Source organism: Stigmatopora nigra, chromosome 12 (assembly GCF_051989575.1).
Source record: "Stigmatopora nigra isolate UIUO_SnigA chromosome 12, RoL_Snig_1.1, whole genome shotgun sequence".
In the NCBI taxonomy this organism is placed as follows: domain Eukaryota; kingdom Metazoa; phylum Chordata; class Actinopteri; order Syngnathiformes; family Syngnathidae; genus Stigmatopora; species Stigmatopora nigra.
In genome coordinates, this window is record NC_135519.1 from 14,056,380 (window position 1) to 14,081,032 (window position 24,653).

General features: G+C 38.2%; 2 protein-coding genes across 5 annotated transcripts in view; one reads left to right on the forward strand and one right to left on the reverse strand.

Moving 5' to 3' along the window:
• Nucleotides 1-324: 324 nt before the first annotated feature.
• On the forward strand, nucleotides 325-7,104 carry cbr1 (carbonyl reductase 1). Its single transcript, XM_077729482.1, has 8 exons — nucleotides 325-343; nucleotides 886-971; nucleotides 1,940-2,054; nucleotides 2,132-2,301; nucleotides 3,968-4,075; nucleotides 4,147-4,355; nucleotides 6,783-6,836; nucleotides 6,914-7,104. Coding segments are annotated over exons 2-8 (831 nt in total). The 5' UTR covers nucleotides 325-343; nucleotides 886-970; the 3' UTR covers nucleotides 7,088-7,104.
• Nucleotides 3,450-24,653, reverse strand: part of LOC144205243 (pro-neuregulin-3, membrane-bound isoform-like) — a 79,774-nt gene continuing 58,570 nt past the window's right edge. Inside the window, exons 3-16 of one of the 4 annotated variants that reach the window (XR_013328033.1) lie at nucleotides 19,253-19,326; nucleotides 17,222-17,245; nucleotides 16,854-16,959; nucleotides 16,018-16,132; nucleotides 15,878-15,942; nucleotides 15,663-15,797; nucleotides 13,721-14,374; nucleotides 13,513-13,579; nucleotides 13,158-13,266; nucleotides 12,386-12,490; nucleotides 7,162-7,361; nucleotides 6,850-7,103; nucleotides 6,666-6,720; nucleotides 3,450-4,378 (exon numbers count right to left, since the gene is read on the reverse strand). Coding sequence is in view for 1 of the 4 variants with exons in the window: in XM_077729468.1 (XP_077585594.1) it covers nucleotides 14,032-14,374; nucleotides 15,663-15,797; nucleotides 15,878-15,942; nucleotides 16,018-16,132; nucleotides 16,854-16,959; nucleotides 17,222-17,245; nucleotides 19,253-19,326 (862 nt within the window). In the remaining 3 variants the exon portion in view is untranslated. The other 3 variants (XR_013328032.1, XR_013328034.1, XM_077729468.1) reach the window with 3 other exon arrangements.

The following is a 24,653-nucleotide window of genomic DNA, read 5'->3' on the forward strand; positions in this document are numbered from 1 at the left end:
CAGCCTCTTCCTGTGCCGCGATAAGGACGGCAGGAAAGCCACTCAGCAATTTCCTGTCACGTTCTGGATGGAGAGAAGACATTGGAAGAAAACTTCAACATCCTCTTGGCCGCAAAAGCGTCGCACCCATCTTCGATCTTATCTTTTTTTTTTCTGCTGTCGTCAACGGCCAATATTTCAACGGAGGGCGTTATCTTAACTTGTCTATGGACACAAATTCTGAAAATCTGACAAATTCCTTTCCCAGGCTGTGTTTATGTGACTTCCGAGGATTGTTGCATTCGAGGCCCCGAGGGGAGCTGAAGGGTCACGTGACTTGAAGAAAGTGAAAGCCAATTTTCAGGTGATTTTTTTTGACAATTGCATTATAACAACTACATTTTGAAAAATGTCTTTTTCAGTCCGATCCCTGTTGTCATGCAAATATGTAGACAACAACTCATTTGCTCACATCTTAGTTTTCTATTTATAAGTAAGATAACGTAATTTATTTGTAATCTTCATGGAAATCACGTTGGTTTATTTGTTTATTATAAATAAGGTACTGTTACTTTAAATTTAGTCGGTGCCATGGCTGCGTTTGCAATCTTTAAACGCTAGGGGGCAGCACGTTCCTTTACAGCCCAATATCGTCATCGCAACAGAAAAAAGTGAGGATGAAAATAATAATGTCGATGTGACATTGGCCATTAAGAGTTTAAATGCAACATGGATGTTCATAAATAACGACTAATTACGCTAAAATAAATAAATGTGAGTGGAATTTTGGAAAAAGTCCAAGTTTGCAAGACTGAAATTATAGATGTTTTTCCGGATATGTGCATTGATGTTTTTCCGGATATGTGCATTGATGTTTTTCCGGGTATGCGCATTGAATCTGCGCAGGAATACATTTGGCGAGGTCTGCTGAGCCGTGGACACATTCCAGCGTTTTCGTGTAAACTTCTCCGTCAAACGCTACAGAAATACAAGTAAGAAGCAATTTTAAATCTTGTCTATGAATGCACAAAATACCAGATGCCACAATCCCCTATTTGCATATCAAAATAAGCCGTCCAAAAAGTGACCGTTTTTGAGTCGCACCAGCCTGTAGTCATACTAGTTATATGCATTGTTAACTTGAGTTCAAACCAGGACACGTCAAATGAGTTTATTAAGTCAACATATTTATATCTAAAAAGTGCAACGGCGTTTAAAAAAAGTGAGTACTAAATACTAAAGCTAACCTCTGTCAAATTGTAGCCGTAATAGTTAACCAGTTTCAAATACTATTTTTTCTACTACGTCGTCACTTTAAAAATCTGCCAAATGTTCATAATGCCATCATGCAAATTATTGATGCATTTTTCTGGGTCACTGTTGATATGTTGATGCAACGATTTAGTGCAGTCAAATTGATCGGTAATGGGTCTTATGATTTGTCTTTTTCTGTTTATGGAAGTAGAAAAGTCACCATGATTCAGCACAATCTGGACAATCAGTTTATTGCATAATGCGACATTTTTTTTTATGCAAGCCAGCATTGTTTGCTCAACTCGATTTCAAAAATAGTTGCAAATATGATTGTTAGATATGAATCTTCTCGGATTATATTTCCAAAGACACAGTTTTGGGCAAGCGAGTAACTATTTTCTTTGGAATCAAGTTACAGACAATAGAATATACTGTAGTACAATTTTCCATTTGTTGTCTGGCTACTGTTTCAAATCACATGTTATGCCTATTTGACCGAATAATCTTTATTTCTGTACAAATGCTAATTCGCTGCCATCCCTCCCAGTTCAAATGGATTGGACATCTAGTTTTGATAAACTAAATGTTGGTGGGTGGGGGCATTTTGGCCAGAGGAAGAAGACATTTCATGCCATGATGATGATTGGATGTCTGTCTATCCGCCTCAATGAATGTGAACTAATCATCTTTTCCCTTTCCTCCTTAGTGCTGTCCAGCCGAGTCGTCGTGGTAACGGGCGGCAACAAAGGCATCGGCAAAGCCGTGGTGCAGGCGCTCTGCCGGGACTTTGGCGGCGACGTCTACCTCACGGCCAGAGACCAGTACGTCTTCTCGCTCGCCGACCCTAGCGCCCCAAAATACTCACGGCTGACTTTCTTTTCCTCCCTCCCTGACGCAGGGGGCGGGGCCAGGAGGCGGTGGCGTCCTTGAGCGCCGAAGGCTTGAAGGTCCACTTCCACCAGCTGGACATCAACGACGTGGCCAGCATCGCCACGGCGGCCGGATTCTTCAAACAAAAGTACGGCGGCGTGGACGTTCTCGTCAACAACGCTGGCATCGCTTTTAAAGGTACCCGATACGTGGCGTATTATTCTGGGTTTGAGATTTAATATAGGAAACGTTAGGCGAAGATAATAATAATCCAATATGGACCCCCCCTTTCTTGCCTCTTGAACATTAGATGCAGAAAATGTAAAATAAATATTTTTAATTCAATTGCCAAAGTATAACTTAATATATATAGGTGCTGATTTTTTAAATGTAAAAAATGTTAAATAATTTCTAAAAATTCTATTGACAAAATAGAAATTAATATATATAGATGCTCATTTTTTAAATGTAGAAAATGTTAAATAATTTTGAAAAATTCTATTGATAAAATAGAAATTAATATATCTAGGTGCTGATTTTTTAAATGTGGAAAATGTAAAATAATTTTAAAAAATTCAATTGAAAAACTAGAAATTAATATATATTGATGCTCATTTTTTAAATGTTGAAAATGTAGAATAATTTTAAAAATTCAATTGACAAAATAGAAATTAATATATTTTTGCTAATTTTCCCCTTTTTAAATAAAATAAAAACAAATTGAGGCTGTAGACCAGTGTTTCCCAACCTTTTTTTGAGTGATTGGAAAAAACAGCACTATCTGAAAATCTTTTCATTTAAAATGATGTAGTCTATATTAACAATAGTCATTTTCGTCATAACTTTATCAGCAGGAATCACGTAAACTTCCAAATTTATTCCAAAATCAAATTTTAGTGTCACCTAATGTTAGGAAAAGTTGATCTCTGCATACTTTGAATAGCAGTCGTCTTTAATCTCATCATTTTATGACTTTTCTCCAAATTTGACTTAAATCTAATGTTACGCCAAAAAAAGTATTGCTTACTTAAACTTTAGGTGACCAAAAGTTGATGCCCTAGAAAGCTAACAACTTCCAATTCATGTTCGAGAACACTTAGCACTAAAATGACTGTTCCGCAATTTAAATCTTGTCTAATAGTATCATCTATCATTTAACTTTAACCTTGTTATACTTCAATTTTAATCACATTATATTATTTCAGTTAATTTTTCTCTCCGAATATTACATTGTATGACTTCTTGCGGCACATTGGTTGGGAAAAATTGCTGTAATATATTTTTCGATAGGCTCCAAAACATATCTTCAATAATATGCGCTGTCCCTTATTAAATCAAAACTCAAATAGGTCTCAATCCGATTTATTCTAAAGGATACCAAGATACATTCCCGCTGTAAAATAACAATAAAAAACAAAGTACATATAATTATTGGCTTGAACATCAATGATTTATTCATGCATTTTTTTGTGAGGTACTTTAGAAGCATCAAAATATACTTTCCCGTAAATAGCAGCATAAACATTCACTTGCTAACTTTAGCATTTGCGCTTTAGTGCATACCTTTAACCTCAATAGATTTTTTATTGTATATAAATTGTTTTATGACTACTTATTTATTGTACACTCTACGTTGAAGCTTTAACTGTCATTATAGAAGTATCAGGAGATTTAAAGCTTTTACCACAAGTGCACAAATAGCAACAACAAACAAATAAAGAATTAAAATAATGAGTCCAACCTAAATAAGTATTAGGCAAGTGCAAACAAATGGATAAATAACTCATTTTACTTGTATGAATGTCTTTATTGTCATCAAAAAATGTGTGCTAATAAAGCTGAATTTACATCTTGTCCCGTTTAGCGGCCGACACCAGTCCCTTCAGCGTCCAGGCGGAGGTGACGCTGCGGACCAACTACTTTGCCACCCGGGATATGCTGACCCACTTCCTGCCGCTCATCAAAGCTGGAGGTGAGTCATGCCGACGTGCGCCCGTATTTCTCTGGATGCAAATTGAATAGCACGCCGTCTTTCTCCCGCAGGTCGCGTGGTCAACGTGTCGAGCTTCGTCAGCGTGCGCAGCCTCAACGCGTGCAGCCCGCGGCTGCAAGAACGCTTCCGCAGCCCGGACATCACCGAGGAGGAGCTGACGGGTCTCATGGAGGACTTTGTGGCACTGGCCAAGGAGGGCCAACACAAAGTCCAAGGCTGGCCCGACACGGCTTACGGCGTCTCCAAGATAGGCGTGACGGTAAGACATTCTCCCTTGTCATCCTAACAAAGACATTTTATTTTGTCAGCTTTCAGACATTGTGTATGCATACATACATGTATGTGTACATACATGTATGTATACACACATACATGTATGTATACACACATACATGTATGTATACACACATACATGTATGTATACACACATACATGTATGTATACACACATACATGTATGTATACACATGCATACATGTATGTATATACATGCATACATGTATGTATATACATGCATACATGTATGTATATACATGCATACATGTATGAATGTATATACATACGTACATGTATGCATGTATATACATACTATGTATATACATACACACATGTATGTATATACATACACACATGTATGTATGTATATACATACACACATGTATGTATGTATATACATACATACATGTATGTATGTATATACATACATACATGTATGTATGTATATACATACATACATGTATGTATGTATATACATACATACATGTGTGTATGTATATACATACATACATGTATGTATGTATATACATACATACATGTATGTATGTATATACATACATACATGTATGTATGTATATACATACATACATGTGTGTATGTATATACATACATACATGTGTGTATGTATATACATACATACATGTGTGTATGTATATACATACATGTGTGTATGTATATACATAGTATGTATATACATGCATACATGTACGTATGTATATACATTCATACATGTATGCATGTATATGCATTCATACATGTATGCATGTATATACATACATACATGTATGTATGTATATACATACATACATACATACATGTATGTATGTATATACATACATACATGTATGTATATACATGCATGTATGTATATACATGCATGTATGTATGTATACACATGCATACGTGTATGTATACACATGCATACGTGTATGTATACACATGCATACGTGTATGTATACACATGCATACATGTATGTATATACATACATGTATACACATGCATACATGTATGTATATACATACATGCATGTATACACATGCATACATGCATGTATATACATACATGCATGTATACACATGCATACATGCATGGATATACATGCATGTATGTATGTATATATACATGTATGTATGTATGAATGTATATACATACGTACATGTATGCATGTATATACATACTATGTATATACATACACACATGTATGTATATACATACACACATGTATGTATGTATATACATACACACATGTATGTATGTATATACATACACACATGTATGTATGTATATACATACATACATGTATGTATGTATATACATACATACATGTATGTATGTATATACATACATACATGTATGTATATACATACATACATGTATGTATGTATATACATACATACATGTATGTATATACATACATACATGTATGTATGTATATACATACATACATGTATGTATGTATATACATACATACATGTGTGTATGTATATACATACATACATGTGTGTATGTATATACATACATACATGTGTGTATGTATATACATACATGTGTGTATGTATATACATAGTATGTATATACATGCATACATGTACGTATGTATATACATTCATACATGTATGCATGTATATGCATTCATACATGTATGCATGTATATACATACATACATGTATGTATGTATATACATACATACATACATACATGTATGTATGTATATACATACATACATGTATGTATATACATGCATGTATGTATATACATGCATGTATGTATATACATGCATGTATGTATGTATACACATGCATACGTGTATGTATATACATGCATACGTCTATGTATATACATGCATACGTCTATGTATATACATGCATACGTCTATGTATATACATGCATACGTGTTTGTATACACATGCATACGTGTATGTATACACATGCATACGTGTATGTATACACATGCATACGTGTATGTATACACATGCATACGTGTATGTATACACATGCATACGTGTATGTATACACATGCATACATGTATGTATACACATGCATACATGTATGTATATACATACATGTATACACATGCATACATGTATGTATATACATACATGCATGTATACACATGCATACATGCATGGATATACATGCATGTATGTATGTATATATACATGTATGTATGTATGTACATACATACATACATGTATGCATACACACGTATGTATACATACATACATGTAGATTTTGCAAAATGTTAGACATTGTATGAACCACTTTATTTTTGGATTGATGGGAGTCACTTACCTGTAAAGTGATCCCCTCTGATAGGCGACAGATGCTTTGACTTGAAGCTGGAGCTCTGCAATTGGAAAGACAGAAGTAAGCAATGATTGACATGTGTGTGTTTGTGTTTTTACTCAGACTTTGTCCTTGATACACGCCAGGCGTCTTTCCAAAGAGAGGCCAAACGATAAGGTAAGGACCTCACCTCCCCGTATGACCTTTTGGGAGTCTCCAAGACCTTTCCGTCTCTAAATTGATTCTCTGCCCAGATCCTGGTCAACGCGTGCTGTCCAGGGTGGGTGCGCACTGACATGGCCGGCCCCAAAGCCACCAAGTCGCCCGAGGAAGGTGCCGAGACGCCGGTTTACTTGGCCCTGCTGCCCTCCGACGCGTCAGAACCACACGGCAAGTTCGTGTCGGACAAAACCGTGCAAGCCTGGTGAAGACCAACACCTCCACCTGATTCTCCTGTTGTTGAACTAAAATGAAATAAAAAGATGTGAAATGTGCTAAATACCTGCAATTGGTTGAAGTCTCTCATGTGACATTTGCTAGAAGCAAGTCCTTGACTTTTGTCATTTTCCCAGTGCACTTCTCCTTAAGTGGCTTGTATGTTTTGTCGGCCCGGCGTTGACACTCCGGAGCAACGTGTCACACGCCGTGATGAGATTTGCCTTGACATTTTCCATGTTTCTGCTCCGTGTGTTTTTCTTTAAGCTGTGGGAAAACAAAAATCTTGTGTACAACGTGTAACCATTTTGGGATAAATAAATATGAGGGCGGGAGGAGGTAAAAGCATCGTCCTCATTCAATGATGTCAAATTATGATCCCATCTGTTTTGGGGTAGTGAATTTAGAAGTTACTTGGAATAGAATGTGGAATTAACTACCTTTGTTGGAGTCAACCATTTTGTATCAATTGTTATCATACATCTCTATCGTTCTTGTTGTTGATTGGTTTGTTTTTGCAAGATAGCCTTACTATACTATGTCCTTTTTTTGAAGAAAAAGCCTTACTATACTATGTCGTTTTTTGAAGTAAAAAGCCTCACTACATATACTGTCGTTTTTTTGAAGATAAAGCCTTAATATACTATGTCGTTTTTTTGAAGGCTTTTTCTTCAAAAAAAACAACATAGTATAGTAAGGCTTTTTCTTCAAAAAAACGACATAGTATAGTAAGGCTTTTTTTAATTCAAAAAACGACATAGTATAGTAAGGCTTTTTACTTCAAAAAACGACATAGTATAGTAAGGCTTTTTTTTCAAAAAAAACGACATAGTATAGTAAGGCTTTTTCTTCAAAAAAACGACATAGTATAGTAAGGCTTTTTTATTCAAAAAACGACATAGTATAGTAAGGCTTTTTTATTCAAAAAACGACATAGTATAGTAAGGCTTTTTTGTTAAAAAAAACGACATAGTATAGTAAGGCTTTTTTATTAAAAAAAAACGACATAGTATAGTAAGGCTTTTTCTTCAAAAAAACGACATAGTATAGTAAGGCTTTTTGATTCAAAAAAAACGACATAGTATAGTAAGGCTTTTTTTGAAGAAAAAAAGCCTTACTATACTATGTCGTTTTTTTGAAGAAAAAAGCCTTACTATACTATGTCGTTTTTTGAATAAAAAAGCCTTACTATACTATGTCGTTTTTTTGAAGAAAAAGCCTTACTATACTATGTCGTTTTTTTGAAGAAAAAGCCTTACTATACTATGTCGTTTTTTGAATAAAAAAGCCTTACTATACTATGTCGTTTTTTTGAAGAAAAAGCCTTACTATACTATGTCGTTTTTTTAAGAAAAAGCCTTACTATACTATGTCGTTTTTTTTTAAGAAAAAGCCTTACTATACTATGTCGTTTTTTTGAAGAAAAAGCCTTACTATACTATGTCGTTTTTTTCAATAAAAAGCCTTACTATACTATGTCATTTTTTTCAATAAAAAGCCTTACTATACTATGTCGTTTTTTTGAACAAAAAAGCCTTACTACACTATGTCGTTTTTTGAATAAAAAAGCCTTACTATACTATGTCGTTTTTTTGAATAAAAAAGCCTTACTATACTATGTCGTTTTTTTGAATAAAAAAGCCTTACTATACTATGTCGTTTTTTTGAAGAAAAAGCCTTACTATATACTATGTCGTTTTTTTGAAGAAAAAGCCTTACTATACTATGTCGTTTTTTGAATAAAAAAGCCTTACTATACTATGTCGTTTTTTGAATAAAAAAGCCTTACTATACTATGTCGTTTTTTTGAAGAAAAAGCCTTACTATACTATGTCGTTTTTTTGAAGAAAAAGCCTTACTATACTATGTCGTTTTTTTTCAATAAAAAGCCTTACTATACTATGTCGTTTTTTTGAACAAAAAAGCCTTACTATACTATGTCGTTCTTTGAATAAAAAAGCCTTACTATACTATGTCGTTTTTTTGAATAAAAAAGCCTTACTATACTATGTCGTTTTTTTGAAGAAAAAGCCTTACTATACTATGTCGTTTTTTTGAAGAAAAAGCCTTACTATACTATGTCGTTTTTTGAATAAAAAAGCCTTACTATACTATGTCGTTTTTTTAAGAAAAAGCCTTACTATACTATGTCGTTTTTTTTGAAGAAAAAGCCTTACTATACTATGTCGTTTTTTTCAATAAAAAGCCTTACTATACTATGTCGTTTTTTTGAACAAAAAAGCCTTACTATACTATGTCGTTTTTTGAATAAAAAAGCCTTACTATACTATGTCGTTTTTTTGAATAAAAAAGCCTTACTATACTATGTCGTTTTTTTGAAGAAAAAGCCTTACTATACTATGTCGTTTTTTTGAAGAAAAAGCCTTACTATACTATGTCGTTTTTTTTTGAAGAAAAAGCCTTACTATACTATGTCGTTTTTTGAATAAAAAAGCCTTACTATACTATGTCGTTTTTTGAATAAAAAAGCCTTACTATACTATGTCGTTTTTTTGAAGAAAAAGCCTTACTATACTATGTCGTTTTTTTTGAAGAAAAAGCCTTACTATACTATGTCGTTTTTTTGAAGTAAAGGCCTTACTATACTATGTCGTTTTTTTCAATAAAAAGCCTTACTATACTATGTCGTTTTTTTGAACAAAAAAGCCTTACTATACTATGTCGTTTTTTAAATAAAAAAGCCTTACTATACTATGTCGTTTTTTTGAATAAAAAAGCCTTACTATACTATGTCGTTTTTTTGAAGAAAAAAGCCTTACTATACTATGTCGTTTTTTGAATAAAAAAGCCTTACTATACTATGTCGTTTTTTTAAGAAAAAGCCTTACTATACTATGTCGTTTTTTTGAAGAAAAAGCCTTACTATACTATGTCGTTATTTGAATAAAAAAGCCTTACTATACTATGTCGTTTTTTTCAATAAAAAGCCTTACTATACTATGTCGTTTTTTTGAACAAAAAAGCCTTACTATACTATGTCGTTTTTTTGAAGAAAAAGCCTTACTATACTATGTCGTTTTTTTGAAGAAAAAGCCTTACTATACTATGTCGTTTTTTGAATAAAAAAGCCTTACTATACTATGTCGTTTTTTTGAATAAAAAAGCCTTACTATACTATGTCGTTTTTTTGAATAAAAAAGCCTTACTATACTATGTCGTTTTTTTGAAGAAAAGGCCTTACTATACTATGTTGTTTTTTTTTGAAGAAAAAGCCTTACTATACTATGTCATTTTTTTGAAGAAAAAAGCCTTACTATACTATGTCGTTTTTTTGAAGAAAAAGCCTTACTATACTATGTCGTTTTTTTAAAGAAAAAGCCTTACTATACTATGTCGTTTTTTGAATAAAAAAGCCTCACTATACTATGTCGTTTTTTGAATAAAAAAGCCTTACTATACTATGTCGTTTTTTTGAAGAAAAAGCCTTACTATACTATGTCGTTTTTTTGAAGAAAAAGCCTTACTATACTATGTCGTTTTTTTTTAATAAAAAGCCTTACTATACTATGTCGTTTTTTTGAACAAAAAAGCCTTACTATACTATGTCGTTTTTTGAATAAAAAAGCCTTACTATACTATGTCGTTTTTTTGAATAACAAAGCCTTACTATACTATGTTGTTTTTTTGAAGAAAAAAGCCTTACTATACTATGTCGTTTTTTTTTAAGAAAAAAGCCTTACTATACTATGTCGTTTTTTTAAATAAAAAGCCTTACTATACTATGTCGTTTTTTTTAATAAAAAGCCTTACTATACTATGTCGTTTTTTTGAACAAAAAAGCCTTACTATACTATGTCGTTTTTTGAATAAAAAAGCCTTACTATACTATGTCGTTTTTTTGAATAAAAAAGCCTTACTATACTATGTCGTTTTTTTGAAGAAAAAAGCCTTACTATACTATGTCGTTTTTTTGAAGAAAAAAGCCTTACTATACTATGTCGTTTTTTTGAAGAAAAAAGCCTTACTATACTATGTCGTTTTTTTGAAGAAAAAGCCTTACTATATTATGTCGTTTTTTTGAAGAAAAAGCCTTACTATACTATGTCGTTTTTTGAATAAAAAAGCCTTACTATACTATGTCGTTTTTTGAATAAAAAAGCCTTACTATACTATGTTGTTTTTTTGAAGAAATAGCCTTACTATACTATGTCGTTTTTTGAAGAAAAAGCCTTACTATACTATGTCGTTTTTTTCAATAAAAAGCCTTACTATACTATGTCATTTTTTTGAACAAAAAAGCCTTACTATACTATGTCGTTTTTTTGAATAAAAAAGCCTTACTATACTATGTCGTTTTTTTGAAGAAAAAGCCTTACTATACTATGTCGTTTTTTTGAAGAAAAAGCCTTACTATACTATGTCGTTTTTTGAATAAAAAAGCCTTACTATACTATGTCGTTTTTTGAATAAAAAAGCCTTACTATACTATGTTGTTTCTTTGAAGAAATAGCCTTACTATACTATGTCGTTTTTTTGAAGAAAAAGCCTTACTATACTATGTCGTTTTTTTCAATAAAAAGCCTTACTATACTATGTCGTTTTTTTGAACAAAAAAGCCTTACTATACTATGTCGTTTTTTTAATAACAAAGCCTTACTATACTATGACGTTTTTTTGAAGAAAAAAGCCTTACTATACTATGTCGTTTTTTTTAAGAAAAAAGCCTTACTATACTATGTCGTTTTTTTGAATAAAAAAGCCTTACTATACTATGTCGTTTTTTTGAAGAAAAAGCCTTACTATACTATGTTGTTTTTTTTTGAAGAAAAAGCCTTACTATACTATGTCGTTTTTTGAATAAAAAAGCCTTACTATACTATGTCGTTTTTTGAATAAAAAAGCTTTACTATACTATGTCGTTTTTTTGAATAAAAAAGCCTTACTATACTATGTCGTTTTTTCGAACTAAAAAGCCTTACTATACTATGTAGTTTTTTCGAAGAAAAAAGCCTTACTATACTATGTTGTTTTTTCGAAGAAAAAAGCCTTACTATACTATGTCGTTTTTTGAATAAAAAAGCCTTACTATACTATGTCGTTTTTTGAATAAAAAAGCCTTACTATACTATGTCGTTTTTTGAATAAAAAAGCCTTACTATGTATACTGTCGTCTTTAGAAGTAAAAAGCCTTACTATACAATGTCGTTTTTGAAGCCAAAAAGCCTTACTATATTATGTCGTTTTAAGAAATAAACGCCTTACTATACACGGTCTTTGTTAAGACTAAATATTGAATATAATGTCACTTAATGGTTTAGACGTTCACTCACTTGACTTTGTTGTGGGCAGGATTGTGATGGTTGTTTGTCTCTATTTTTTTCTATAGCAGACTGGCGACCTGTCTCGAGTGTCAACTTCCTTTCGCCCAACGACACCTGAGAAAAAGAGGGACAGGAATATTGATATATAGATTGATATACATGCTCTTGATACATATTATATATATAAAGCCTTACTAAACTATGTTGTTTTTAAAGAAAATAAGTCGTACTATACATGGTCGTATCTTTTGAAAAAACTAAGCCTTACTTTACATGGTTATTTTTTCAAGAAAGAAGCCTTACTGTACATTGATTCATTTTTGACGGTCACAACCGAATAAACGTCCTTTTTACACTAAGTTATTCACTTCAAAAGTATCCATGTAAGTTGCAAAATACTGAAGTTTTAGTGTCCAAAATGAAATCTTCCAACATTTATGAACGCCATAGCATTTGTCGGAAAAGTCCAGGCGTGAGTACAAATTTGAACGTAAACATGACCTCGGGGCGGCCTAACGCAAATGTGGCGTTTTGTGGGTGACCAAGTAAACCCCTGCTCATCCTGTCATCTACGCGGCAAACTTCACACAGCTCGAAACCCGTAATTGGAGCGCGCAGCCGTTGAATGTCATTAAATGTCAGTGGCCTATAAATAGCCTTTCATTAGCCAAAGAGCGCCACGCCATCTATCCCGCAGCAAAGCAAATTTTTTGTTGGCGTGCTCGTTTTGCCGCAAAACAAAAAAGCCCTCAAGTCACGTTGGAAGCACATGAAATCTTACCTGAAAGGCAGGAAAAAACAAAACATTCTGCTCAATTCTGCTTTCATTCGTTCTCCATTCCGCTCATCATTCCATGGGTCAAGGGGGTGCTGGAGCCTATCCCAGCCAACTATGGGCCGTAGGAGAAAAAAAACAATCCGTTTGAGTAACATTTCACAACAAAAAAATTTCACTTGTTATATACACTAGAGGATAAGTGCCCTAAAACCCAAGAAAATCAGTCAAAAATAATTTTCCCGTGACATTTGATTGTCTATATTTGCTGAATGTGTTGGTTGAAACATAAAAGGCACCACCATAAACTCCTCAAACGGACAAAATGAAACAATTGTGCAATTGTGAACTCACCACGCACCAAAGGTTAATCGCTCTCGGTTCTGCAATCCAACCATCGGGTCAAAGCGGCCTTTGAAATACCAAGACTTACACGGTGAAGATACATCATAAAGACATTTATTTGTTGTTGTTTCAACACTCAAACGGCTGCCAGGGGGCGCCGCTTTTCAATCCACGTGGATGAAAAATCAAAATCAAATGAAGAACAATCGGAAAAATGTACTCACTCGTCGGCGGCGGCCATTTTTCCGGCTCCTGGTTGGCATCGTCGTACAAAACGGTGAAGAAAAACAAAAAGACGTACGTCATCCCTGTCAAAGTTCTTCCACTTGGTCACTTTTTGAATTCCATATATTTATATCCATATATCATATTTATATATATATATATTCATATATTCTTTGTACAGTGAAAACCAGCACGGGGCGACGGGCTATTTGGTATCTTTTTCGTGGTGGTGTGTCTTATCCCTCCTGCCCGGCCGGCGGCGGCCATTTTGTGCGTGTCCAGAATCCCACGGGCGCCTGTTCCTGTCCTCTCATTGGTCCGGCGCTCTTAGCAAGTGAGTGCGCGTGGCTCCGCCCACGTCCAGGTCGAGGAAGCAGACCATTTCTCGGGTCTGGGCGACGGCGTCGTCCGTCCGCCGACGCGCCCAGACCCGTACCCGCCCGCCGTCCCGTTCTCGGCATTCTTGGCCAACTGGCTTTGACGACATGGACGTGGTTTGCATACAGGAAAGTTCGTAACGGCGACGGCCGTTCGTCGGCGGGACGACGAGGACGGAGGGCGCCGCCGGGCGGCCGGACCCGCCGTCGCCTTGCATATTTTCCGGGATGCGGCGGCCGGGCTCCGTTTGGCGAGGGGCCTCGGCGCGGACGCATCTGGGTAGCAAACCATAAACACAAATAGACAAATGTTAAACCACGGGTGCCAAACTCTAGGCCCCGCCCAACCAGGGTTATATCTGGTTCACCGCCACGTTATTTTGTGCATCATTCGTGTCAAAATTGTTTCCTGCCAAAAATAATATTTTTAAAAAAAACAGATTTTTTTTTCACCATTGATTGATGAATTCAAATGGATCGGTGGATAAGTGGTTAGCGCATCGGCCTGACGGCTCTGAGAGTGGAGGTTCAATTTCTTAAATAATTTGAGTTGTTTTTACCGTGGATGACCAAAACAATTCATGTAAATTATTTAATATTAATATTTGATATCATAAGAGTTGTGTTTAGACGCAAAAGCACAGTCTAATCTAATGTAATCTAATCCAAAATTTATGAAAGTGTTTTTACGTTATACATGTCACATTTGTTCAACTATTGGACATATTTTCTAACCTAAGTGGGTATTTTTGGTCAAAAAAAGAAACAAAATAGACATAAAATTTGGGCTCAATGGTCCCCGAAGAGCAGTCGGCTGATATGTAAAGGATGTAGATAGCACATCAATACATTTTGCCATATCTCAATTATGAATCGATTGAACTTTCCGATATCTGAGAATAAAATGAAAGCCTACAAGCAGCCTGTCGACGGCAAAAAGAAAAACCGCTCCGGCTTTTCCGCTCTGGCGGCGCGCGAACGGCGAGACGCTTGGCGCGCAGATGACGCGGCCGATAAGGGCGAATGGCGCCCGCCGCCGAATGCTAATTCTCCAGATAACGCTAGCGACAAATCCCACATGATGCCATCAGATGGAAATCGCGGCGGGGTCACGCAGCGGGCCAGACGCCGTTGCCGCCGCCGACGAGAGAGGCGCTTTTATCCCCCGGGAGACTCGTTACACACGCTTGTGCAAACAATACACCAGATACACGAAAGCGCGCCAACTTAACTCGTTCGCCGCCGGCCATTTCTTTGTGTTTATTACCACTCGAAGTTAAGTCCGAGAAGCGTTTATCCGTCTTTCTTCCATTTCGGCCATTTTGACTCTGTTGGAAACTATAATTTGATATTGCGCAGTCTCGAAACACGTTTTTAGCTTTTTTTACCGGTCATTTTGCCCTGCGTTTGGCTATCCACCGATTCAGGGTGCTTGTGGTGAGCTGGGATAGGCTCCAGCACCCCCTGCGACTCTTGTGAGGATACGCAGAAAGTTTTATAGCCCTGTCGGTACCGATATTAAAGCACTAGTTGAGGGTGGGTCGAAGAGGGGCGGTGTACTCACCCGTGGGGGGTCTCCGCCCGCTTTTCAGTAAGCTCCGCCTCCCGGAGGTGTCGATAAACCGGTCCGAAAGACTTGGGGATGGGTGGGGTCTTGTGGCCGCTCGAGTGACGGGTCGCCGGACTCCTTGGCTCGGCGCTGGGTGGCAAAAAAAAAGACATTTGAGGAAAAAAAACAAAAAGATTGACGTGAAAATGTTGTGTTTTTGGTGTACACACGTGATCTTGGGACTGCTTCTGATTGGCGTGAAGCTGGGTTGGCACACACTAGGATGTTTACAATACTGTAGGGGAAAAACAATAGATGATGAGAACCTACACACACAAAAAAATATGTTTTCATAAGGAGGGAAGGCGACCTGCTGCGTCCCGACGTCGGCTTTGCACTTTCTCATCTTGCCGTCCAGGACTTCGGCGTAATTTTTGGCGCTCCGGCTTTCTTTCCAGTGAGCCTGAAGCTTCTCCCGTCGACGCCTGCAACAAATAGAGTGGAAAAAATTAAGGGTGGACAATAGAGATGGTGATGGAGTTGCTTGAAAAGTGAGCTGTTTTGATCTTGGCCTCACCATGGCTTTGCTATTCAGATGACAACAACGTTCAAAGATGAGTAAACAACACCCCACATGAGCTGCCTTGTCACCTCAAGTCATCCCATAATTGAACAATGAGTCAATGAGATCATAGTAAATCTAGTCCAGGGCTGTCAAACTAGCAAACTAGTCCTCTAAAAGCTGCAGTAGGTGCAGGATTTCATTCAAACTGAGCAACAGGTTGACTTTTGCAAGTGTAATCAGTTGATTCAAGTCAGCTGCTACTTAGAAGACATCTCATTGGTCAAACAGTGGGAACTGGATCGGTTGGAACAAAAACCAGGACCGGCTGAGTCCCTCCACGGAATCCGGATTCTAGTCTTTTTGTGAATTCAAACAAAATTGAGCATAAAAAAGGCCTTGTTCGATTTAAACTAACCTTTGACTGTTTTTGACCCTGCAAATTTCATAAATACTAAAAAATAAAGCCTTTCTTTATTCATGACTTGTCCTGAACAAACAATTTTGACTTTTGACCCCAAACTACCAGAGATCCCTACATCTCTCATCTCATTTTTTTAAATTGATATGAATGTATGTACAATGAAAACAAATCTCTCAATTCATAGGAATGAATTTGCAAGGGTAGTTGTTGAGTGACTGACTTATTTCGGCAGTAGAGGGCGACGCAGAGTGCTCCCAGGAGGCCGATTGCCATGGCGATGGACGTGATTGACAGCAGCTGCCTGTGGTACACCACCACCTTGCTCTCTGCACACAAAAAAAACATGTCACATATTAACTCCAACATAAAGACATCAAAAACTTTTCAAGACGTCCAAAAATAATAATAATAACGGACGTAAGCGAGGATTGCACACTTTCATCAAACATCTCTCTCTCTTTCTCGCTCTCTCTCGAATGGCCACCTTCTTCCTCCCCCTCCTGGCCGTCTCCATGGCGACTGCACCACATTTGCATTGGACGAGACACAGCCAACACACACACACACACAAATACAAGGCAATCTTACCCATGAACTCGATGCCCAGGTGGTCTGTGGAGAACGGTGCAAGATCAAAATGGAAAGAGAGAAAAAAAATAGGTTAGCATTAGCATGTAGCATCAGCATTACTCCATTGTTGAGCGATGGAAAAATTGATCTTGTTTTACTGTCAGTGTCAAGATTCCTGTGTTAAGAAAAAACTAAAGGAGTGATACCGAAGTATCTTATGGGAAAAAATTAACGATAAATTGTACTTGGATTTTTTTTCAGGTCTTATACATATAGTTTCGAGGGACCGTTAAAGTCTCCGAATTTCAATTTGCTGGCAATTATGTATTTCGTGGCTTGGCTTTTAAAGGGCTGGCAAAGTTGAAATGGGCTTTCTGCTGGGAAAGTTTATTTGTTTCCAATTTACATAAACATGGCGAATCAAAGCAGCGGGTTAGTCTAGCATAATCAAATAAATGACTGATTGATTTTTGCGTTATTCTGAAAGTTTGGGTTCCTTTGTTACGTGACTGAAAAAGTCAGGCGTTCCAAACAAGTTTCATTTGATAAATCTCCAGACTAAATCGTTTCTGAAAGAGCAAAACAACAAGAAATTTTTCACAGGAGGGCAGGACAAAGGGGCGACCGCCAAATGCTGCAAACAAGAAGACTGGCCGCTTTTACCGCCGTCCGAAACATTGGTTTAGCGTAGTGTAGGCGCGCGACCTTGACGAACGACCGCGTTGATCTCGGGGTTCTAAACTCAATTTCCCGAGTCAGCTTTGCGGCGAGCCGGCGGCCAATCTGACCGAGACGGACGCCCCGCCGGACGCACGTCGTCTTAAATAACAAGCAGAAGAAGAAAAATGACCCCCGGCAAGGCCAAACCCCGTTGTGATGGCGTCCTCTAAATCAGTGCTTCTCGACGCAAACAAAATGCGAACAAAAGTACTAAATTTACATCCGCATATTCCTAAAACCTCATTTAGCGCTTAAGTAAACATCTGTTTATGGACGTGGAATTCTATCACGTTCACTTTTTAGTGCAGGATTCTAAATATGAAACAAAAAAAAACATGGAATTTGAACTGGGAAATAGCGCCCCCGCGTGTCCAATAACAGTTAATACATCTGAGGGCAAAAACAACCAAAAACACAGAAGAGAAATTTTGAAATGACTACAAAAACCTGCCAATGTAATATTGTGAAGTATTTTAAGAACGAATTTCTTTGTTTTTTTTGTGTGGACCGATCAGATTAAAATTGGGTACCGCCGTTGATCCTCCGAGACACTTGTTTCATTATTCACTTATCATTAACACAATGGCTCCCAGTGACGGTGATAGACGCCTTTCTGCGGCACCTCCACGTTCTTTCCTCCCCCCTTTCTTTTCCGAGGCGTTATCGTCGGCGTCTTTCTCGCGCGAACAATGAAAAAAAGAAGTGTGCTTGACAGCTGTCGTGGCGACAATGAAGCGTTTTGAACGCCAGATGACGGCCCATGAAAAGCCCGAGATCAACCGAGAGAAAGAAATGCCGTTGAAGACTCAAATATTACAGTCGTTAGCGTCTGACGCTGAAGCCATTCTACCCTCGTTGGCCCCCAATTAGCCCCCTATCGAGCCACTTTTCTCAAACCCGATGGCGAGTCGATATGCGGGAGTCAACAATTGGGGCTAGTCACATAACTCATAATTGTGTTTAGTCATAAAATTGTAGTCGCTAATGCTACACGCTAATGGCCAAATATCCGCTCAAAGACAGATTCAAGACTACAGATCAAACATTTCGTTAAATATGACGATATTAACAAGATGTCAAATCGTGACACGATTTAACAAAAGCGTGTTGTTTTCAGTTTTTTTTCTATTTATAGTGCGTACATCGTAACAATAAACAGACGGATTTTAAACCTAAGGATGATGTTTATTATTATTATTAACAGAATGACTTTTGAGAAGACGCATAGTAACCAGAATGCTGTTAGCAAAGGATCAGAAGCCAAATTGTTTGGGAAATTGATTGACAGGTGGTTGAGTAAAATTGTTTTCAAGTGTGGTTTTGACTTACTTGGATCAGACAGCATGGAGTCCGTCTTGGGGAGGAACTGATCGCAGCGGATGCCCTGGTAGCCTTCTCGACACCTAGTGGACAACAAGAGAAGGCTTGGGGTTACACTCTGGACAAAACCACATCTCCCAGCATGCTTTGTTGTTTCCATTTTCCATTTTGGTTGCCAGACCTTCACCAAAAAACTTTTCAAGACTTACCCATGACATCTAAACTGTCAAAAAATAGCAGGTTATGCCAATTCACCAAAAAAAAAAACATTTTACAAATAAACCAGAGAGGATTAGGACTCCGGAAAAATGACTAGTGTGGCACGGATTTGGACTTTTAGAGTCAAAATTCGCAGCCAAAATCGGAAGCTTCGTGAGTCACTCTTCGGCGTTGGCGGCCATGTTTTAGTCCCAAAATCCTCAGGTTGGCGCCAATGCACGATCAGACCCAAACCAGGCTGCCAAAGCAGTTTTGAGCACGGGCAATTTTGGCAGCAACCTATGGGGTCCTTTATTAAATATTAAATACATATTTTTCAAATGATATGCTATGCAAGCCAGCCAAATGTGGCCTCCATCTAAAGAGGTAACCTCCTGGTGTCCCTTGGGACAAAAATGGACCGCCGTCCTGGGATAAACGGGATAGCATAACGCGCTTCGGTCGGGTCCACGTGTGCCGAGGTTTGAACCCGTGGACTTTGTGAATAAAACATGGCCGCCAACGCCGAGGCGGGCCTCGCAAGGCTTTCAAGGGGAGTCGGCAAAGATTTTCGTCAATTATTCACGTGCGTTCCCAAAAAAATTCCACAAAAAAAGAAGATACTTCATACTTTTAGGTCATGGACCATTTTTGATAGCCGTGAAAACTTTACCACATTATTTTTTCATGTCCTGATACAAAATAGTAGAAGAAATATCTCAAATACAACATTACAATCAATAAAGTAAATTTTCTAGGTATTGGGGAAATATTTTTTCAATAAATATGGAAATTAAAGTACCTATGTATAATTAAATCACAAAATGACAGGACTTCTGACTTTTGGTGTTTAGAAGTTTAAAAAAAAAAAAACGAATTGCCAGTGGCAACTTTTGTAAGTGGCCACAAAGATGTTTTTTTTTCTCCTTCTTTTAGTGTTTCCATCCTCGAGTGCTTGCGACATGCGAGCCAGCGTCTCAAACTCTGCATAAAAATATGCTTGCTATAAATAATGGATAATAGCACACAAGACTTTTTAGTTTGGAAAGAAGAAAAAAAATCTTTTCATCAGGTCGGCACTTCGTTTTAGGGTAATTACAGGTCATTTTCTATTGATTTTGAGTCCGTTAAAACGTTCTTTAGGGACACCCATCCCTCTATTTTAGTTCACTTAGCCCAAAATCTACAGGTAACTAACCAAACTAAAACTAAATGTACGGTGGCCATAGGTTGACTAGTGAGACAAACAATAAAATTCACAGCAGAAAGATGCAAAGGTGCTACAGAATATTGTATAACGCTTTCCTAACCCGTGTATCGAATATTTTGGTGCCACCATATCATGAGAAGATGGATTAGGCACCAAGATTTTCTACTCTGGTAACTTTAGCAAGGATTAGTGCTCATGTAGCAATCTAACGTTCTGAATTTGCTGAGCTAACCTGCTAATTGGTTGAGAATGCTAATTAGAGAATAACAGCCTCACACCAAAAGACCAAAATAGGCAACCAATGTGTGAAGACAAAGTCAAAGAAATTGTGTTGACAAGTTTCTGAAGATACTGGCTGGAGATTTCAAATAAAACCAAAATATGCTCGACTTTTTGGGCTACTTTTGAAGGAAGCAAAGCTACCAAAAAAGGCTACTTTAAGGAAAAATTAGAGAGTTTGTGTGGCTTTTTGTGTATGTCTATGTGTGTGTGTTTGTGTTTGTGAGAGGTTTTATGACATTGAAGGCGTAAACACGACAATACATCAAAAAAGCCGGTGTCAGCCAACAACGATCTGCCGGACATTTATTGAGCCGCGCTATCGACTGGACGCCATCGCGGGGGAAATCACGTACCGATGTTACATTATGTCGGAGATGTTTAAATTGGGGGGAGGAGGGGGGGATTTCTGGGGGAGGGGGCTTTTGATTTACAACAAACAAGAGACAAAAAGACCCTTTACTGCACTTTTGATCCAGAGGTGCCCTTGTTTTGCTTTTTCAATCTAAATGTTATATTGGGTAAGAGCCTGGGACATAAATCGTACTTTCTTTTAATATGCGGAGGGATTCAATAAACACGAAAACTGGCCAACAACGCTGCTTCATTTTGAAAGGAAGCCGGACTTATTTTTTAACAGGCGGTGACATTTTTGGGATAGACCCTCACGCGCGAGAATTCTGTCCAAAGGCGCGCTCCATCTTGGATTGCCAAAAAGCTTTTGCATGCCGTTTGGGCGCCTTGATTTTTCCCTGCCTTATTTCTCTTCCATCATCCTTCAAGGTCGCTTCTGATGTTCAGCGGCGGGGTTCCTTTCAAGGCGCACCCCATCTTTGACATTGAGCGAAAGACGCCAATGCTCCGTCACCCCAGCGAGCGTCTCCATTTGTTCTGCTTTGCGTGGCGGCGTTCACTCTGATGACTGTCTTCTTTTTTTTCTAATGTCACGCCGTCTTCTCTTCCATCCCAACGGAGCAATTTCAAGACGGCTGTCGCTTGCACGCCGTTTCCATGACGACCCCCCCCATCCCACTTGCCATTCATTCGGCGATGTGTGAAACCTACGAAGGGGGGTTGCCGGGTTCCGCCATACTTTGCTACTCGTCAGAAATAGCGACTTACGGCATTTGTGTCATTTCTTTTGCTCGCTAGCTGTCAAATATGAGTGACTAGATCACATGTCCAATCCAATGGACTGGAGAGGGAAGGCATGCAACCATTCAAGTGTCTGTCTATAAAATCTTGGAACCAAGAGGGCATCTGTGGAAGTGTTTCTAAAAAATGTCTTCATTTTTCTTCATTAAAATGTCATTAACGGCGAGTCGTCCAATCCATTTGAAGCAGGAGGGTTGACAGCAGCAAATTCACCGACACGCTGACACATTTTTTGACACTCGCATACTCAAACACCAAAGGCAACGAAAGTTAACACACGTGCACAATGCTACAAAAATACACAATGAGATCCACACAGCTGAAAACACTCCACGTCAAAATGGAAAAAAAAATAACAAGGCACACTTGTTGTTTTTCCTTTTTGAGCGAGTGCATGCATACGTGCCGTTCTCGTGGGATTTAAAACAACAACAACTGTTGGAGGCTTGCCGCAATGCATTGTGGGATTGCCAGCACAGAAGCTCCCAGTGAATGTAGGCGATGATGTCACGGTTGACCCCGATGGCGATAAGCCAACGCGTCACGTCATCCGCAAACGGAGAATAAGACTCGAAATAAGTCGGACGTGGTAAGACGTCCGATGCGTACGGACGTCCTCCCACGCTAAAGAGACGTCCACTAAGCACGGCCCATTGCTTTCGTAAGTGTATTTTTCCAGCGAGAACTCGTGTTTGTACGCATATGTTAAATTATGTAATCTTGCGCACAGTGCCAAGTACCCCCCACCACTACACACACAAACACATGCACACGTGCACATACACACATGTTGCTTGGCAAACACATCAGGTGAAGCTTTACATAACACATGAGAACCGGTTTGCATTTTCATTCCATTCTGTCACGATCTGCAGTTTGACACCAAGTTTTACATTCAGGCGGGTCCAAACTTTCAACGTCCAGATCAATCCATCCATTTTTATTTAATTTTCCGATCCATTTAGCCGATTGCTAGCTAACGACGGGGGCTGCGCAATGTGACAAACAAACCCATCGTTCATAGCTAGGGGCAATTTAGAGGGCTTCATTAGCCCGGCATGCACGTCTTAGGGACGACGGGAGAAAGCGGATTACCTGGAGAAAACCCACAAAAGCCATGGTCATGAAAACATGCAAACTACTCAAGGGATGAGCGACCCGGGATCGAACCCAGATATCAGAACTAGCCATTAAATTTTCCCAATCTTCTAGGGGCGCATAACAACTACCCGAAACCAATCGGGCAGCAATTGAACGCAACACGGACCCCCGCCAAGGCCAAACGCCGGAGTGGAGCCCCGCAAAATAAAAGCTTAGAGGGAGTTAGTTATTGCGCCGCACTCAAAGAAACATTTGGCCCGGCCGTCCATCTGTCTAATGCTGCTTCACATTGGCTAGCAATTGGACACTTTGGGAAGGACAACTTTTTGAGGGACAGGCGCCGCCGCCGATGACGATGGCCAAAACGCATCTGAGATAACAACTTCAAAGTAAAATGGCTGACGACTGGTCAATGGTCGTCAGCTGGTGTCGATCTATGATGGTCTCGCTGAATTAAAAGCGGAATGATATCGCTACATTTAGTCCAAAGTACAGCTTCAAACCAAAATGGCTGACATTTGTGGCAGGGTTATGCTATACTTGAGATCATGTTAGACATTATTTTTAATCAATTGGACTGGGACACTTTTGCGAGGGGTCATTTAGACAACAGAGGGTGCCAATCATTTGGGGGCGCATGAGAACTATTAGTTGAAATATATTCACTTATCATATCCCATTTTTTTTGGTTTAGGGTTTGTTCCATTTACATTACTGTTAATATCTATTTACTAAAATAATACTCGTTGAAAGAAGACTTCCGTTTGTATTTGGTAAACATACATAACCCAGGGCGCAAAGCAGCCGAGAGCGCCTCTGGCCTGGGTGTCTTAATTTAAAGATTGTCAAAAAAGCATAAGGCAGCTAGCTACAAAGCCAAATGCTGGATTTCCTGCGTCTTTTCAGGGACGCTGTCTGGAGACTTTTACGTGGGTGTGCTCGTGATTGACACCTCTACCAAATGTCGTGCTGCTAAATGAATTTGGCTTCAGGGGATGAATTGAGTCCCAAAATGCAAGAGAGAGGGAGGCTTTCAAGCAAAATGGCTGACTTCTTTTGTTTTGTCAGCGTCACACCCTTCTTATAATAGACACATCTCCCAAATTTCACCTGTCTAAGTCATCTAACTTCAGTATCTGAAAAAAAAAGATAGCCAAACATACCAATTGTGAATAATGACACAGCAGAAAACAGACTAATCTTTTTGGACAGTCAAGCTAGCTAGCTACATTTCTTCCAAACAATCCATGGCAATCCATTATCTCACAAACGTCAGCTTTTCTGAAGCAAAAAGCAAACGCAACCCCGAAATGACTTGAACTCGGCCGACAAGATCTTAATGATCTCGTTAATGGTACGCTCCGGATCAACGGCATCTGCTCTTTGCTAGCGAGCTAGCCGCCGCAGGCCACCGCGGGAGATTAGTGCGCATTGGATGTAACATTTTTTGGGGGGAAAGGAGGTCGG

What these genes read in the sequence shown, in the direction of transcription:
- cbr1 (XM_077729482.1), top strand. An exon ending in TCTCCAAGATAGGCGTGACG is followed by an intron (nt 4,356 to 6,782) that starts GTAAGACATTCT and finishes GTTTTTACTCAG; the next exon opens with ACTTTGTCCTTGATACACGC. An exon ending in AAGAGAGGCCAAACGATAAG is followed by an intron (nt 6,837 to 6,913) that starts GTAAGGACCTCA and finishes TTCTCTGCCCAG; the next exon opens with ATCCTGGTCAACGCGTGCTG.